General features: G+C 38.4%; 1 protein-coding gene across 1 annotated transcript in view; it reads right to left on the bottom strand.

The window, feature by feature from the left end:
• GRIK1 (glutamate ionotropic receptor kainate type subunit 1) overlaps window positions 1-18,881 on the bottom strand; it is a 257,589-nt gene that overhangs the window by 44,213 nt on the left and 194,495 nt on the right. The window contains exons 8-10 of the mRNA XM_025201340.1: window positions 7,998-8,105; window positions 1,131-1,244; window positions 696-899 (exon numbers count right to left, since the gene is read on the bottom strand). Coding sequence (XP_025057125.1) covers window positions 696-899; window positions 1,131-1,244; window positions 7,998-8,105 — 426 coding nt within the window. The remainder of the gene's footprint in view (window positions 1-695; window positions 900-1,130; window positions 1,245-7,997; window positions 8,106-18,881) is intronic.

Here is an 18,881-nt window from a genome sequence, read left to right as displayed (position 1 = left end):
CCCCCCCCCCTTGTTCGTGCCCCCAGGGCGGCAGGCTCCATCCACTCTGCAGGCAGGGGCACCAAGCCTGTCCTCAGCTGGGCCTGTAGCAGAGGCTTACATCCCGCATGGCTGCTACAGGGGCTGGGCTGGGACTTGGCTCAGTGCCCCAGGCTACAATGGATGACAGAGCCTGCAGACACAGAACAAGGGTAAGGGGAGAGGGGAGCAGAGGCTGGGAAGGGGGTAAGGGGAGCAGAGGCATGGGGAGGCAGGAGCAGAGGCTGCAGTGAGGGGCAGGAGGGGGAACAGAGGAGGAAGGGAGTGCCTGAGGCTACAAGAAGGCAGGCAGGGGCAGAGGTGGCAGGGGGGACAGGCACAAGCAGGGGGGCAAGCTGCTTGACCTCCCCACGCTACTGCCCCCACTTCCTGCCCCCTCCAGCAATGAGGGGGATGAATCAAAGCTTTCCTTCCAATACTTAGTTAATATGCATGGAAAATAAAAACAAATTTATGAATTTCATAAATTCAGCACTATGGAAAGACTTGTCCTCCAAAACAAAGTCTGTGGTCATCTGTGCTAAAGTGCTTTTCTAGTCTGAAAAATTATCTTGAAAATGTCCCAGTGCTCCTGCTAATGCAAATATGCCATTTGGCTTAGCTTCTTACATGATCACAGCTTAAAGGAGAATAAAGGAAGAATGATTCAATCTTACATGATCTATGAGTTCTTTGACCATTCCATTCCACTCTCCTTTGTCATTCTGGGCTCCATATTTACCATCAGAAACCAGTTTGACCTCATAGATGAAGCCTAAAATATTTGAGAGCTCCTTCAGCAAATCCAGGCAGTAACCCTCAAATCTGTCATTTCCATACAAGGGCTTGTCAGATTTCTTGTACATAACATAAGGATCTTCCTATAGAAAAACATATCAAATGTAGCAATAGAAATGGGGTTCTTAAAGGATTACATCAATTTATAGAAAGTACATAAACAGCTGATTTTACTGTAAGGTGAAAAGGAGGTGAAAAGGAAGGCAACAAAGAAAACTGTAAAACAATGTAGGCAATGACCAAGATGTACACTAGAGTAATATAGCAATATAATGTAGTTGATAGTAATATTGATACTCTGCAGCAGGACTTACCAAAATAGTAGTGACTATAAGTGTTCGGTTAGCCAGTGAATCGGTGATATTGGTAGTTCTATCTTTGTTGTTGTCAGTCATATTAAGGCCGCTGTTTGAGTTCCAAACCCCAATCTACACAGAACAAAGTAGATAAATGGCTGCTAGCCCTCGGTAACCGCTACAAGCCCTCAGTAATTAGTGAGATTATGTATCATTTAAAAAATATTCTTTATCGTTCACAATCCAGGAAGCGAACATTAGTACCATACATCACAGTGATAGACCAAAACACCAGCAATATGAAATGTTAGAGAAGCAAACCAGCTGTAGTTCTGAATAAGCAAACAACATTAAATAGCTGACTGTCACATACAGACCACTGGGAACGAACACACTGCTCTTTCAAAAGCAGGTTGAAATGAATTAGCTATAAGAGTATAAGGCATGTCAATGCAGCTATGCATGAGCCAATTTGCTATAAAGGTGGAACATGTTGACTTTGTTTCCAGCCTAAAATGTCAATTGTCTATTTTTGTGCAATTGTTTTGTCTTGTAAATGGTAAAGTTGAAACATATGGCAAGACCTTTCCCTTTCAAGACAACAGATTAAGGACTTGGATAAATATATTCTAGCAGATCAATGAATGCACTGGCCTTTTACTTCTGCTGTGCCTCCAGAAGTTTTAGAGAAGATTATTCCGGTCACTTATTGACTACTATATATGACAAAACCCACGAGGTAATGCTGTTTCACCCACTAACCAGTGTTTGTTCAGTAAATGCAAATGACTGGAGGAGAATGCAGTTTTAGATTCCTCTCCTACGCCAAAGTCGTAGCGAGCATTTAGGGCTTGATCCAAAGTTCAAGTTGAAGGAATCCCATTGATCTGAATTGCTTTGATATGTATCTAATAATGGTGCAAAATAGAAAGGTGATGTTTATATATAGAAAGAAACTGACGTAACATTTTTTCAGGCTTTAATTAGGATTTTATTTCCTAACCCCTCTGAGACTGACCATAATGTCTTTTAAAATAAAGCTTTATAGGTTTCTTTGGCAGGGAAGTTAGGCAATAACAGCTTGTTTCATGCCAGTTTCCAGACACAAGTTTTATGCCTGCAAAAATATTGTGTTCTTGTAGAGGTAACTAAAAATGCTGTTTGCCCAATTTTGTACAAAAAGTTAAGGTACTAGTGCAGTAAGGTGCTTAAACATGTGCCTAACTAAATGGGAACAATTATGTTCACTGCAGTCTTGCTGGATAGGGGCTAAGGGTCAAATATAAATCAGAATAAAATAAAATAAAATAACACCTTATTATTGTAATGCCTAAAAATTGGGCACCTTGACACAGGAAAGCTATCCAGATGGGCAGGGTAAGGCACTTGGTATCCCTATACAGACAGGGGGGAGAGCTGGGCACCTCCCAAGGGCAATCCAAAGCTCCTGCATGCTCAGAAGTTCAGAGTTCATGAAGCACAATACCTACACAGATAGCAAGGCTGAATTCAAAAGAAAGTCCAGCATCCATATGAACAGTAGCACCAAGTTCAATACAAAGCATAGCACCCAGACAGACGGCAGGACTGAGTTCAGCACAGAACACAGCATCTGCAGCACGTGGTAGTGTCAACCCTGTGTACAATAGCCTAGTAGGAAAAGCTCTAAATCCTCTTCAGCCTTAGGAAAATCAAACTCAAATTTCCTACCTCCCAGGAAGGTGCCCTAACCTATAAGCTACAGAATAAGTGGGGCAGAAAAAGGCATCCTCCAGTTCTCCTGTTGAAGCTGTCCCTTAGATTGTCAAAAAATGTAAGATTATCTTTGGCCATAAGGAGAGTAAGCAAGAGACAGCATGGTTCTGTAGTTCAGTGAGCCAGGTTTTGGCTGTTTTTCCAGTTATTTTTTATCATTTTTTTTTTTTAATCAGTCTATTTAAGGTGGGATGGACAAAGAATCCTGGCAGCAGGGATCAGAACTGACTGGCAAGTGTCTTCCATTGGGAGATGGGGGCCATGAGCATTCACTTAGTGCTTAAGTGATGTTTGTATCCAGCGATACAAAAATGGAGCTTTTCACTAAGTATTGTTAAGCAGCTGTGTTGAAGTGACATGGGTACAAGATGTTTAGAGAGCACCCAGTATCCTTTCCAGCTATAAGGAAAATTTGATGTTTAAAGCCTGATACAGCTTCAAACAAGATAATGCAAAACTGCATAGAGAGAAAAGATTGACTATATCAACATTTCAGACTTCTGAAAAAGAATTGTAACAAGTTAACTGTCAAACAAATTGAAATAAGACTGAGAGTTTTCACTAGCATCCTTGTTACTAAGACAGTGATTCTCAGTGTGCTATGGCACCCTGGGGTGCTGCCAACTTGTTTGAAGAGTGCAGTGAGGTATGAGGAGATGAGCACAGGGGATAAGCAGGTGTAAGGAGGTAAATACAGGGTCAGGCTCTTCCATGCCTGGCCATTCTACTGCCCCATTGTGCAGCCCTTCTGCAAAGAGGTAAGCACTGCAATAAATAAATTAGTTTTTTGAAATGGGGTACCGCTCAATTTTAAAAAGATATGGAGGAATGCCTTGAGTCTGAAAAGGTTGAGAACCGCTGTACTAGGGCATTTTACAAAGCTCATTGCAGGTTTTACTTTATTGAGTTAATGAAACAGCCTCATCCACTTAGAGGAACAAAATCATCACAAAAACTTGATCTAGGACCTTTAAGCTAAAATGCAAGTTTAAATCTGATCAAGATCTCTGCAGTGATCCCTACACAATATATTTTTGTGTTGACTCGTTCAAATAGTCTGGGATGCAAACTATAATAAGTGACTAATATTAAAATATTGCTTACTAACTTCTTGGATTACAAATTAACCAAATTAAATCCAAGTTAAATTTGGATTTAAATATACCAACCCAGAATCACTAGCTAGTGTAAATTTACTCAGGTATCTGGACCATTCAGAGAGAGAAAGCAAAATGTAATATTTTTGAAAGGTACTAGATTGATGGTTTTGGGGACTGACACACTTCACCTGCAGAACACTACACTTCATCATGCTGTTCTGCCAATGTGTTTCAATGATATCCTGGAGGGGACAGCTTTCAAAGCTTCCCTGCTGAGATTTCCAACACAGCTGCCAAATAAGACAAAGACTGAAACTACTGATTCGTCTTAGGTATTGTAGGCCTCTACCAGCTGTCAGAGGGCCAATCACTACTGACCCAAGTAAAGTTTGGGTTTAGATTATTAACCGAGCAAAGGACTACCTTGTCTTTGAACAAAATCCAGCCCAAGGGGGTATTGCTCATGACTGGGGTTTTGAGAATTACTGTACAGCAATAATTATAGCATTCTAATTATCCATAAGTAAAAGTCCACATGTCCCATTGCCATATCTCTAGATAGTTATTTCTTCTGTTATATTTTTAAGCAGGATAACATTGCCGATCAGTTTTTTACACATATAGCTTTTGTGGGTTTTTTGCTTTAAAAAAGAAGATCATTTGAGACTTGATCTGAAAAGACATTCATGTAATGAAACGTTGGGCACTATCCTTTTAGTCTATCCAGGGAAGATCATAATTTACTAGCATCTTTGAGTTTGTTTTGGTGCACAGTTGTTCTGCTCTTGGTTGCTGGCTACCTGCCACATACCTGTGTTTTTAATTGTCGGCAAGGAGGAAGAGGCAAACAGTCATACAGAACATGAAACAGCACAGTCACAGTGTACACAGAGTACATCAGGAAGGCAACTCACTGTACATTAGAATTAAAGGAATGACAGTGTAGGTCAGCCTTGATTATAACAATGAAAAAGGTCAGAAGGGCATTGGAGGACTAATGCCAATGTATTACATCACTATGGTGAATCTGGGGGATTTATTGCAGTTTAGTGACAAATTCAAGACATATATGTCCTTCTCAGTGAGCTTGTGGTCTGAACCAATTGTAATTTGATTTAAATGAATTCAACCTAACATAAAATTCCTAGAGTCAAAAGCCAGATTGATTCAATAAGTTTCTGTATGTCAGGTAGGTTGATCTATTCCCCAGTAATGAGGAAAATGGAATCCTGTGTGCCTTAGCCTGATTTACTGAAGATTAAAACTACGTTAGTAAGTATGTGTTGTATAAAATTAGAAAAAAAGAGTGCTATTGGGAGCTGTAAGCTATTGAATAGTTGCAAAATGCTTCTTCAATAGGAACAAAATAAAGATGTATGTAAAACATAATAACTGGTATCTATATAGCATTTTTTAAATCTGTCAATCCAAAACATTGTACAAAAAGGGGAATGTTTCTTGGACAAAAAGTGGAAACTGGAGGCACACAAAGAGATATGGGCTTTGTTTACTGAGACCCATATAGCAGCTCTTGACCAAGGCATTCAGCACTTGCACCTCCCATGGACTTCAGTTTGAGTGTTGGAGCTTGTGAGAATCAGGCTTTGTAAGCAACTTGTCCAAAGTCACAGAATAAGTCCACAATGGAAGTAAGACTAGTATTTTGTGTTCTCCCAGCTTGGTGTCTGGGACCAAGCCACATCATATCTTAAAAGGAAGATTGACATAAGTGAAATAATTTGGACAGTTTATAAATAAACGTAGTTCTAGTTTCCATGTATGAGCTGCCAATTGATCATATGAGCTAATGTAATAGTCACAACCTTGGTTAATACCAGGAAAATCATTATGTGGTATACATTTTATGGGAGTGACATTGAGCCATGTACTTAACATACCATTTACCATTAATCCTGATAAAGGTTTAACATCTTTGAAGCATTAGTGATGGTAAAATACTAATGAGTAAGTCAATGTAAGAGCTGTGAAGGGGTCTGCTTTTGTTACAGCCACCTTTCAAGAAGGGTGAGGGCCAACCCTTCATAAATAACAAATATTAAAAATAATTTGGATACAATATTTAATCATACTAAGTTATCATTATAATTTGGAAGTATCAGAGCATATATCCTGAATGCAACTCATTCTATGGCAGAAAAGCACACACTGAGACAGAATATTGTCTCTAAACTGCAATTTGAGAGCCATCGTCAAAACCCAAAGGATGAGTTTTCAGACCCAACCTGAAGGGTTTTTTGCATCACCTGTCTGTGTACAAACCTTCTTCCACACTTTATATAAATTATTAGAAACCTCGCCAGCAGCCTTGGTACAGAGAAAAATAAACAGAGTGCTTCATTAAAAATGAAAAGAGAAACCAGTCTGGAGAGCTGTGTGTTAGCAATTATGTTTAAAGACTCAATTAACCCATAGGCAATTATGATTCAAAGTCAAAATGGAAATATAGTCCACTGAGCCAAATAGCATAAGTGTAGGGAGAAACAAAATATGTCCTTAGCTGGCATTAAGGACTGATTGATTTTACTAAATGAGGGATTCTCAAACATTCTTTTTTTTATATAATTCCTACTTCCCATTCCCTAGTTTTCTTCTTTCAGTACAAGCCCTTTCCTCTCAGATAGAGTACAAGTAGGTTAAAGCTGAGCACACATCTTTCGTGCAGACAGTGCAGAGATTGCCCTATACAGGTGTTTGGAATCACACCCATTTCATCACACAGCAGAACTTTGTTGGTTCCACTGTATTCAAGGGCTCCTGCTTCCTTCTCTTTTGTCTGTAGGACATAAATCTAGCTGAGATGATAATGCCTGAGAGCTATGAGCAGTATGTTTGCCTCTGCTGTTGTAGATAATAACCTGTGTTTAGGCAATTTCTCACCTTTGTTTATCAAAAGAAAAATAATGCAAAACTTGTTTCTTCAATATCTTTATAATCTCTTAGCCTCGAATATGGATTAGTTGTTTTTTGTTTTATTTAACAAAAGGAAGGTTGAGATACATGTCATGTCTGCATCTCCAGGAAAATTTGCAAAGGCCAAAATAAGGGAGAGAAGACCTTTTCACACAGATTATTTCTGAAATGTAACTCTATGGCATACCAAAATCCCCAGCAGATCTTGACAGAATGTGATTTTTGCTTGACCTTTGCTTGAATGGAATACCAAATTTAGATTACCCCATAAAGCATGTTTCAGTTCAACAAAAGATACTACAACCCATGCTGTTGGGGGTTTTTTTCCTTCTGTAGCCTAACCATTTTAATGCAACAACTGTAATTAAGGGCAGGGTGAAAACTCATAAGGAATGGAAACAATGTTTAGTACTTCAGATCTTTTTGAAAATTTTCCTTAAGCTGCTTAGTCCCTTCACCTTTCTTGCTAATTCCATGCTCATTAAAATGGACTACACGTTGGTTCAGAACATGCCTATGCTTCTGGAAATTAAAAAAAAATAATTTTCCCTTCAATATAGATGACTTAATTTTTTACAAAAATCACTAGTTTATTATCTTGGAGAGATTACATAAAAGTTTAATCAACCAATCATTAATTTTGTGTATTTTTGCATAAAATTATTTAAATCACATCATAATATTAAAATTTTAAATTTTAACTTATTAAATATGATTTGTGATTATAAAACATGAGAGGAGTAAAACCCTCATAGTAGCAGCAAGAGAAAATGCATTTTCACTTTTGATAATTATTATTATTCCTAGATTCCTATCCAGTACCCAAGCATGTAAGATATTATGCACTGAAAAAGTCACAAATCTTTTTTTTCCCTTCAATATCAGTGCTGTAACTTTCACCCAAACCATTTTAACAGTAGATTGAAGGGTTTTTTCCCTGACCACAGGAAATTTAAATCAAGAAAAATCAGCTTCAGGGTACTACTGTAAATTAATCTTTCATCTTCATGTTTTATGAGGTCTTTCCTTAGATGAGCACAATCTCACTGACAGCACTTTGTGTCTTGCAGTTTGAACACAGTTGTATGAAACTGGTTACCTTTTCAGTTCCTTCCTCCTTGAGACTAATAATATCCAAATCAAAATCCTTTCTTAAGCCATCTGTTTTGTTGAAGGTAATGCGCCCCGTCAAACCATCCCACCGTGCCTAGGGACAAACAAAAAATACACTTCCATTAAATATTTAGCATAAATTATTCTAAAGTCACCAAAAATATTAAAACTTAAGTTAACATGAGATCTAACTTTAGATCCCCATCCCCCTCACCACCCCCTGCTAAGCAGAACTTTGCCCCTCCCTTCTGCCTTGCTAAGGAGGTGTCGGTATATTAGCTAGCAGACCACATGCTTGCTACCGTCCATGCTGAATCAACAGGTAGAATCAACAGGCAGAATCGACAAGTAGCTGGTAATGTCCCTCTGTTTTCTTAATTGGGTGATAAACACTGTTACCAATTCCCTGCTGGGCTAATCAGAGCCTGGCCACACCCCCCTCAGCTCCATGCTGTGGAAGGCAGGGAGGGCTGCTTTAGGGTCCCGGGCTTCTAGCCTGAGCGACTGTAGGCATGTGCCTGCATTTCTGGGATGTCTGTCTGGTTACAAAACTGATTTAGCCTAGCCAGGTTAAACTAACCTGCAAAGATTGAATCAATTTAGGCTCAGGCTTTTTGAATGTCTGTCCCTAGCCAAGAAGTCAAACTTCAAAGTGTCTGCTGTCTAGGGCAATGATTTTCAACCCTGGGGTGCCATGAGATCCTTTGAAGGGTGCCATGATGTTTGAGGAGGTAAGTGAAGTATGAGGAGATAAGCAAATAAGTGCAGGTTCAGACTTGTCCCTGCCTGCCCAATCCCCCACCCCCACTTCCCGGCCCCTCTGCAAGGGAGTAAGCACTGTAGTATATCATTTAGTTTTTGAAATAGGGTGCCAATCAATTCATAAAATTTATGGAGGGATGACTCCAGTCAAACAAAGTGAGGAGTGTGGGGCTGGAGTGCAAGCATATTGAGAACCACTGGTCTATGAAGTAAAAGCTAAGAAATATTCCTGCAGAATAGTAGTAATATTGGAAAAAAACAGAATCCTAACTTTTTTCCCCCTTCACTTGTATGTGGGCAGTCCTTCACCTCTGGAAGAGACAGTCATCTTGCTAGTAATGTAATTCATGAGCTTGATCTCATAGCTTCTCAATAAAATAATTTACTGAGCGGGAATGGGTTTTCAGGGATAATTCCCTCTGATGCAAAGAACCAACACAAAACCATCTTCTAAATTCAACTTGTACGTAAATCCTTAATTCAGGATTAAAGCATGGCTTAGATGGTACATAGGACCTTCTGTACCATAGTACATTTTACAATGATTAAACAAAAAGACACCTTTTTAAAAATATAACTGACTTTAAGCATTAGCATCAGGATATAAATTAAACTGGAGCATTTTTATTATTTTATCATCCCAGAAGATACATTCAAGATCACTATGAACTGTGGAACACTTCCATAGTGTGGCAGCCAGTGTTTAAGATTCTCTGTTATGAACTAACTTCTAATATAGTGTAAGCTTTCTACATCATGTGCTCTTTCCCGCAATAAACTAAGTATTTGCTATGGTGCCTGAATATTTTGGTCCCAAAGACAAAGCTTATCTACTGAAAGAAAAGGATTTGATGGCTTTTAAACTGCAAATTATTTTTGTAATCTATTTTTAGCAATACTCACATTATATTAAATTCTTCAAAGGTGCAAGGAAAACTTATCATAAATGAAGAGAGCTTTCTCATGTGTGCCAGCCTTATAATTCTTAAATTACAAGCTCCTCTACTATACATTATATTTACTTCATTTAATTAATCATAGCTGACTGGCGTCTAAGAAAAGCTGCCTGTAAAATCAACAATTTAAATTATACAGTAGTATAGCAACTTTTTGTTTAGTCTAGATTCTAGTTCTGAACACCCAGCAATTAATCTAAGATGCTCTTTTGCTAACTCTGAGTATCTCAAATAAATCTGCTGTGTTAAGTGCCTGTCCCTAAATATTATGGAAGTAGGGTCAGATTTTCAGGAGTGCCTATGTAATTTATGAGCAAAAATCCACTTAATTTTCAGTGGAACTTGTGTTTCTAAATTACTTAGAAATGTAGGAAAGTTGCATCACACACAACTAAACATACTTTCCAAATATGCCACTCATTTTTATGTGGTAATGAAATTAATAAAACGTACCTAGTAGTACATACATATTGATGAATTATTTTTAAATACTTGTTTGTTGAGTGTCTTTTTTATTACTCTGATGTGCAATTAAGAGATTGTGCACGTCAGAATAATAAAAAAGACACTTTTGCTAACCACATACTCTCATTTAGACAACAACAGTTTGTGATTCACCACTAGTTATATTGCATACCTGACTCCCCTATTAAATATAATATGATTTTGAATAAAAGAGTTACTAGCAAATTTTTCAAAAGTGACTTAGAAACCTAAAAATTGTAATATATGCCTCTAAGGGTACCTGTAGACGTGGGGAGGGGAGGCTGCCCCGATGTGCTGTAATTACAGCATGTTGGAGCAGACTCAATTAATTGAGTCTGTTAGAACCTGATAATTAGCTCACTGCAGCAGCCTCCATCTCATGTATCATTGTCCCTTTGCTTCAAAATGGGGGGGGTGGGGGCACTTTAACTAAAGCTTGTTGAATGAGCTTTAGTTAAAGCACCCCTGCTGCTATTCTGAAGCACAAGGATGCTGATACATGAGACACTGCAGGCGCTTTTAATTAGAGCAGCTCCCGAAGCCCCTCTACTTGAAGCACCCCCTCCTCCCCACTCCCACCACCACCCCCAGAGCATGTGAAAAATACCCTAAGGTTGCAAACAGATGTCACATTTATCCCAGGATAAACCATTTTATCCCAGGACAAAGGATGTGTCAGTGTACAGAATTCCTTGCTGTTGTCCTGGGCAAACCTAAGACTGTAAGAACTTTTTATCCCAGGATATTGCAAAGTATGTTTGTATATTTATCCTAGGATTGCATCATTGAATCAATGTCAGAAAAGGAGCACTACTTTCAGCCACTCACTAAACCCCAATTAGAAGGTTGATTTGCATACACACTAATTTTGGGATATTTTTATTTGAGCACAGGCACAACTTATCCAGGAAAAAATGCAACTTCTGTTCTTAGCCTTTGTGGCAAAATCACTTTTGAAAATGGAATTTAAGTATTTTTGAAAACTGTATCCTGAATTCTTAGCAAAGAGGGCAAAGAAAGATTACCAACATAGGTAATTACCCAAGTGGATTGGATGATATTTATCCCTAGGAAAAAACGTGTACTAAACTGTTACACAACTGAAGTCCCACTCAAGCCCTTAAATTAATGTTTAATTGTGACTTAATTAGTGAATAGGCCTTGTAGTCTAACCCCTGAAAATTATTCTTTGTAATCTAATTTTGGCATAAAGTTTTTAAATATTGTTTTTCTCCTTTGAAAAACAAGCATACTTTGCCTTGAGTTAAGTGGATATAATTCAATTACTGTCTATATAGGAACTCCTGGAACAAGAGGGTATTTCCAGATATTAGCATCCATATCCTACCCCTATCTCTGTTTCAGAATGTTCCAGGAGCTCAGTTAGAGCTTTCCTCAAAAACTGATGGCAGGATGTGAATCAAAGACTTGTCAAATTTTGGTCCTTTGGAAGTCAAGCCAAGGTCACAGAATCAGAATTTAGCCCATAAAATGAAATATATCAGTGCCAGAAAAGTGAAATGTAAAAACAAATAGTCTGTACATCACATGCTGTCAGATAGCTTAAGAATATTGGAGTATATTAGTTACCATGTAGTTAGGTAAGTATGCTGGAAATCAGTTATGTAGCTCTCAGATGTAATTAACTAACAGAAATAAAACAGAATTTGTGTATACTGAGAAGCCATGTAACTGTTCAACACCACAGCAAGATTTCATGCTTTTATATGCAAGATTTATAGCAATTTTAAGGTTTCTAGTGACACTGTGTTAAATGTTACAAGGTATAATAAAAGTCGAATCAGAACCTAATCAGGTAATTCATCAAAGAAATTGCTTTTTTTGCACTATGTCCTTGCTTTTAACGCCATAGAATTTAGGACACAATTTGAACTGATGTATAGTGTATGTGTCTTCCCTTTGGTTTGGAGTACTGAAGCTTAATTCAAGACTGTTATTTTTCAGGAATGGATGTTGTCAGTGTCCTTTGTTTCTGTTAGATCTCATTATGAACGCTCAGGGGCTACATCTGACAAAAAGTAGCTGGTCAAAAGAGGCCATAAAAGACTTCTCACAATACTTTTTCTTCAGGGGTCTGGTTCACTGCAAGAGGACATAGGAATGGTAAATTGATGTTTGAAATGAAATGAAATACTGTTACCTCTAATGTTGCATATTAATGTACTTATCATTATTATTTCTAAACTCCAAGTGCTTAAAGACTTCTAATTACTTAAACAAAAATCTAGATTAGTCAAATAAGATGTAGGGACTGATAAATATTTAGAATTAAGACATAAACCAAAAGGAACACACAGCTCATTGACCTCAACATACACTGAACATTAAAAAGACAAAGAACAGAACAATTCAAAATAGGACGATCTCTACTCATTTGTTAAATGTTGTGAGATACCTGAAATAGCAAATATTTGAAACTATCCATTGGCTCTAAGTAGCTCTTTTATACTGACTATTTTTAAAGTTTAAGATTGCAAATGGTAATAAATCATCCTGAATTAGATACTTAAAATAGAGTATCAGCTTCCATGGAAATGCATTGATGGAAAAATTATAATTCTCAAAATCAGGTTAGATCAAGAGAGAGAGAAAAAAATACTACAGTTCTACTATTCATTTAGCCATGGTCCTATTTTTTTAAAATATCTATTTCCAGTTCATCATCTAGAATCAATATGAAGGCTTAGTTCCTTCCAAAGCCAATTAACAGATCAATCACAAAGTCAATAATTCCAGTTGCAACCAGTTCTCTAGAGTTCAAAATTGGTGCAACAGGTAGAATTTAGTACAACCAAAACAAGTAATTATAATGTACCATGTGTATATTATAGATAATAAATATTCATTATTGTAGTATATTTGCAAAAGATATCTTTCTAATTTTAAATCTTAGTGCTACCGGTGTATATAGCCAATCTTGTACAAACCACATTACTTTAATACTCATACTGCACATTAATCTGTTCTCAGTCTGGTAGAGATCATTACTGCTATGTATTTATTTAAAATGTATCTACCTAGAAAAAGCTAATTAGCTACTTCCAGCATATTTTTCTTTCTGTTTCTCTCTCCCTTTCTCTGCAAGACCATAATCATGACAATAATACTTAACATGTTCATACATGTGTGAGTGTGCATGTGTTGCAGATGCTTTTTTTTCAAATAATCACCCATATATGTATCACTATATGATAATGATTACCATGACAGTCATCAGCTAATCACATTTTATATTCCAGAAGCTCAGATTTTCAAAGTACCATCACAATACAAAAAAATAATAAAACAACCATTCTTTCTTTAATTTACTCCAGATATAATGTGGAATCTTAACAAAATCCTCGTGTCCCTATGTTCCATTTTCCTATTGATATTCCATGTACTCCAGTATTCTGAATATCATGATATTTTCTTGAACTCATTCTGTGGTTTTCCATGTAGTAAATGATAAAGCACTACCTTCCAGTTTTGAGCTTCATTTCAGCTATGTCCAAATCAGAATAGGAGAGACTGCAGGTCTCAATGATAATATGGATGGATGGTGATTATTGGAGAAAAAACATCTAAAACATGCACACACACACACACACAAAATGTATTAGTATGTTAACTTATGAAAGATGTGCTTGTATACAACTAAACATCTAAAAGTGGGTACTTTTTAATAGATCTTAAATGTAAGCAGAAAACAGCATTTGTAAATAAAGCCTGAGGCTGAAGTACTTGGTGGAACTACTAGCACCACACCACACTGCAGAAAATTCATTTCTTTGCTCTTCTTCTTTGAGGTTCTGTATAGCATCAAGTTCAAACTTGGTTGCATTCAAGATCTTCTGACATTCTGCATCTGTCACAAGGGGCTGAATTATTAGCTGGTATCAAAATTAACTCAGGGAATGATAAACTGTCCTGAAAGAAAACGATTGCCTTTCTTCTTCCAAAAAAACCCTTACAGATGTAATTAGAATCTATAAATAGCACTGTTATTGACCGGAGAAATTCACAAAGCTGACAATGAGCTTTATTTTTAAAAATCAACCTCTGCATTTCACACAGTCAATTAATGCTCTTGCAGGTTCAGATGCAATTAAAAGTCATTTAAAGGTAACCTACAAAGAAAAAAAATGATGTGTATCCTTTATTTACTTGTTTGATGAATACATAGTTCCTTTCCTAGTTTCATAGATTTTATTGACATTCAGGCTGGAAGAGACCCCGGAGGATCGAGTCCAGCCCCCTGCCCAGGAGCAGGAAGTCAGAAGGGATCATAGGATCCCAGCAAGATGAACACCCAAAAGTGTCTTGAAGGCGTTCAAAGTGGGTGCTTGAACCACCTCTGGCAGCAGTCTATTCCAAACCTAGGGGGCAGTAAACAAGTTCTTCCTTATGTCCAGCCTGAAACAGTCACAGAGGAGTTTGTGACCATTTGATCTTGTCATCCTTTGGGGCGCTCTGGTGAACAGACGTTCCCCCAGATCCTGGTGAGCACCCCTGATAAACTTATAGGTGGCCACAGTGTCGCCCCTGAGCCTGCGCTTTTCCAGGCTGAAGAGTCCCATGGCTCTCAGCCTCTCATCATAAGGTCTGTTATCCTGACCTCTGATCATGCACGTGGCTCTCCTCTGCACTCTCTCAAGCTTCTCCACATCCTTTTTGAATTGTGGCACCCAAAACTGGGCGCAGTACTCCAGCTGCACCCTCACCAAGGCCAAGTACAATGGGAGAATGACGTCCCAGGATTTGCTTGAGAAGCATCTGTGGATGCAAGTCAGCATTTTGCTCGCTTTACTAGCCACAGCAACACATTGCAGGCTCATGTTTATCTTGTGGTCAATCATGACCCCCAAGTCCCTTTCATCTGTAGTGCTAACCAGTGTAGCACTGCCAAGCCTATAAGCATGCTGCAGGTTTTTCTTCCCAACGTGGAGAACCTTGCATTTTTCGGTGTTAAACACCATCAGGTTCTCATCCGCCCATTTCATGAGCCTGTCAAGATCTGCCTGGATCACCCTCCTATCCTCAGGTGTGGATGCTTTACCCCAGAGTTTGGTGTCATAGGTGAACTTGGCCAGCCCACTTCTGACACCAATGTCTACATCATTGATGAAGATGTTAAAAAGTAAGGGCCCTACGACAGAGCCCTGAGGAGCCCTACTGGTCACAGCACACCACAGCATCAACCACTACCCTCTGGGTCCTGCCACAGAGCCAATTCCCCAGCCAGCAGATTGTGGTGAGGTCAAGGCTGCAGTTAGTCAGTTTTGCCAATAGGTGATCATGGGATACCAGATTGAAGGCTTTTTTAAAGTCAAGATATATGACATCAATCTCTTCCCCCTTGTCCAGGTGATAGGTCACCTGGTCGTAAAAGGAAATGAGATTGGTTAAGCAAGACCTCCCCACAACAAACCCGTGCTGGGTATCCTTCAGGTGTCTCTTTTTTATCAACTTGTTTATTAAGCTGAGAATTTAGGTTTGGCCAGTTGGTAAGACTTTGTGGTGTCTGGAGAACTAATGATAATGAAATTATGACATAAAAAATCCAAGGATTTAAATCCAAGCAAATTCAGAGGGAAAGGGATTTTCAGTTGGATTGTTTTTTTTAAAAAAGGATTGTTGCTATGTTTGTTTTTTAACAACCTATTTAATTTTAACATCTAATGAAGAGCATGAAAAAATATATCTTTGCTAAAGACTTCATTATTCTTCTTTGCAGTTCATATGTCAGCCTCTGAGATCTTAAAGACTTTTTTGGGTAGAAAATCTTCCCAAATTTGCAAGCCCTTCTTGCTTCTTTGTGCTGTATAAAAGGCATCAGCCAACATTTAAAAACACTTTGCAAAATACATTTAACTTCTTCTTTCCTTACTTGAAAAAGGTGGTTCTGTTTTAAGCAGGTTTCTTCCTACACCCAAGGGCTAGGGACAGAAGTGACAACACATAAACTGGTAAAAGTGATCGGAAACCAGTTCAAGTCTGTAACTCAACAGAAGTTCAGTGCACATAAACTGCTTTCAAAATGGCTTAAAGTAGTTCAAGATAAACCTGGATGGATGTAGTATCAGACTTAGCTGATTTAGGTGAAATCTCTTTATTGAAGTTCTGTCCCAGATCCCCTCCAGATTCAAGTTAACTCACAGTTCCCCAGCATCCCAAAATGCTTCGCACCTCCTTTGCAAACTTCTTCTCCCAGAGTGGGCAGGGTAGGTTTGGCCCACACTGTCTACTCCAACCAAGCAAGGACGCGTGTGCTCTAGCACCTCCCAGCTTCTGACCTGAGCCACTGCAGGCATGTGCCTTCATTTCCAGAATCAATATTAATGTTTGTTTACTTGCGAATCAGTTCAATCTATGCAGCTTAGACTAACCTGTGAAGATTGAATCGATTCATCCTTGGGGTTTTTGACTGTCTGTAGTTAGCCAAGGTCAGCACCATAACACTGTCTTACCTGAGTGTTCTGAGGCTTTGAGTTTTGATTTCTTGGAGTAAAAGGTGCATAGTATATCATTACACTGTCAAAATGCATTAAATAAAGGGCTTAAGTGAAGATGGTCAGAAAATAAGGATGCGACCCTCCTCCCCTTTTATAAAGAAAGCCTTCTTTATAACCTAATATTTCAGACTAGTGCCAGTTCTATGAGTAGATTTCTACTATAAGGAAGTGGGAATCTTCAGTTTGTTTGTTCCACATGTAATAGTACGTATAGGAAAACCCTATTGCGTACTTAAATTAATTGTTATGGCCCTATAGATTTCAGAAGGATGTTTAGTAAGGAAAGAAGAGCGTTACAAAATTGGAACCTTTAACAGAAACATTTTAACAGCAATCATATAAGCTTTCATTATATTGGTATTAATGGCCCCTGTACATTTTGTGAGGTATTCTTTCCTGAGGGTACAAGAAATTACTAACAAGTGCAATTTTTCATTTTATGAGAACATTTTTAAGGCCTTGCTTTAAACATAATTTCAGCAGGCTAGTCCAACTGGTTCTTGTGTAGACACTTTTACTTTTTAAGAATGATTGATTTTTTTTTCAGTTTAGTTTAAAGCATCTCCTAATCTTTATAAGATTCTAGTCTATGTAAGCCGGAGTGTTTTCACAACTTTTTTGCCCCAGTTTATCTAAAATAGCTTAAAATCATATCTTTAATTAGCCTGTTGATTGATATAGCTTTGCATATACCCTCCTACATTCCATATACATGAAGGAGGAAGAGAAGCTTCCTTTCATCTGTGCTGGGAGAAGCAACGATCCCTCTCCCTTTCCCCCCAGGAAATAAGAGAAGGATTGGAAAGAACCACAGAATCCACGTTGCCACATGAAACACAAAAAGTGGGCAAGGGACCAATGTAAATCACCTAGAAAAATGACCCACTGCTTTATCTAAGATACATAAACACAGGGAACTGAAGAACATAGCTCTGCCTTTCCTGTGTTAGAACATAGCTTAGAGGGAATGCTGACAGTGATCTATTCTGTGTTCTTGCTGCAAATAATTTTTACATGACTTAAATGAAAAATACAAAATATTATTCCAAAAACAGCTATCCTGCAAACCTTACTTGTTAAATATGAATCTACACCAACGTTTCTTAAATTTGAGTTCTGTACTTAACACATGAGTTAGGCCAATCTTTAAAAGGTATTCAAAGGCTTCTTTTGTCAAAGGTAACAACAAGTATAACTCTGCCATTACATAAAATCGTTTACAAAAGCCAGCAAAAGCTAAAGAAAGAAAAATTAAATTAGTTTTTAAAAAATCTCTCTATTGATACCACCCAAAGGCCATGTTAAATTCATGTCTGGTAAACAAGAAAGTGTGAAGAAATCAATGACCCAAACTTGGTGTGAGAGAAACTGAGTTTAATTAAGGCACAGATAGAAGTGCAGCTCTCTGGTTTAACTCATGGCACTCCACAGAAAGTGTCATGAGTTAGACCAACCCTCCCAACCCAACAGACACTAGCTGTTGGGTCGGGAAGGTGGAGGATCGAGCTCCAATTTGGAGCCAATTAATTGAGAGAGGCTGTGGGTCTGAAGCCTCTTCTCCCTTGCTCCACCTCCCCTTGCAGTTCTAGTGCTGTCTCAGGATGGAAGAGGGAGAAAGGGGAGACAGGTCCATTCTGGGGCTTCCCCAGCCCATGCTGGAATGTAGGAGTGGATAGATTGGAGCCCACCACCATTGGCTTCTAATCCACCCACTCCCACACTTCATATAACTCCCTATACCCCATATAATGAGGGTTAATTTGTCACATGATCAGAGCACTCTACAGCCATGCACTTCTGTTAGGGCATGGCTGTAGAGTGCTTTCAAGGGGCCAATTATGCAACAGATGTAATTTCTATCTGCACCTTTAGTGAACAAAGTGGTAAGAGAATGGGCTACTCTGCTCATCATTACATTTTGGGGTCCATATACAAGGACTCCAATGCCAGGAAGACTACTGGACAAAAAGAAACAAACTCTGCCATCATGGCTGTCAACCTCACGATTTTCTGAGACCAAATATCTACCATGACACCAGGGAGTCCTTGTAGTCCTGTTCCTGTGAGATGACCTAACCAGACTGACCCAAAACCAATAGTGTTAGCTAAATCCCAAACACTGGGAAGGTGTGTCAGCCGGAAAATGAGGCT

Source organism: Alligator sinensis, unplaced genomic scaffold (assembly GCF_000455745.1).
Source record: "Alligator sinensis unplaced genomic scaffold, ASM45574v1 scaffold373_1, whole genome shotgun sequence".
Taxonomy (NCBI): Eukaryota; Metazoa; Chordata; order Crocodylia; family Alligatoridae; genus Alligator; species Alligator sinensis.
Note: the sequence above shows the minus strand (reverse complement) of the source record. Positions and strands in the feature narration are given on the sequence as shown.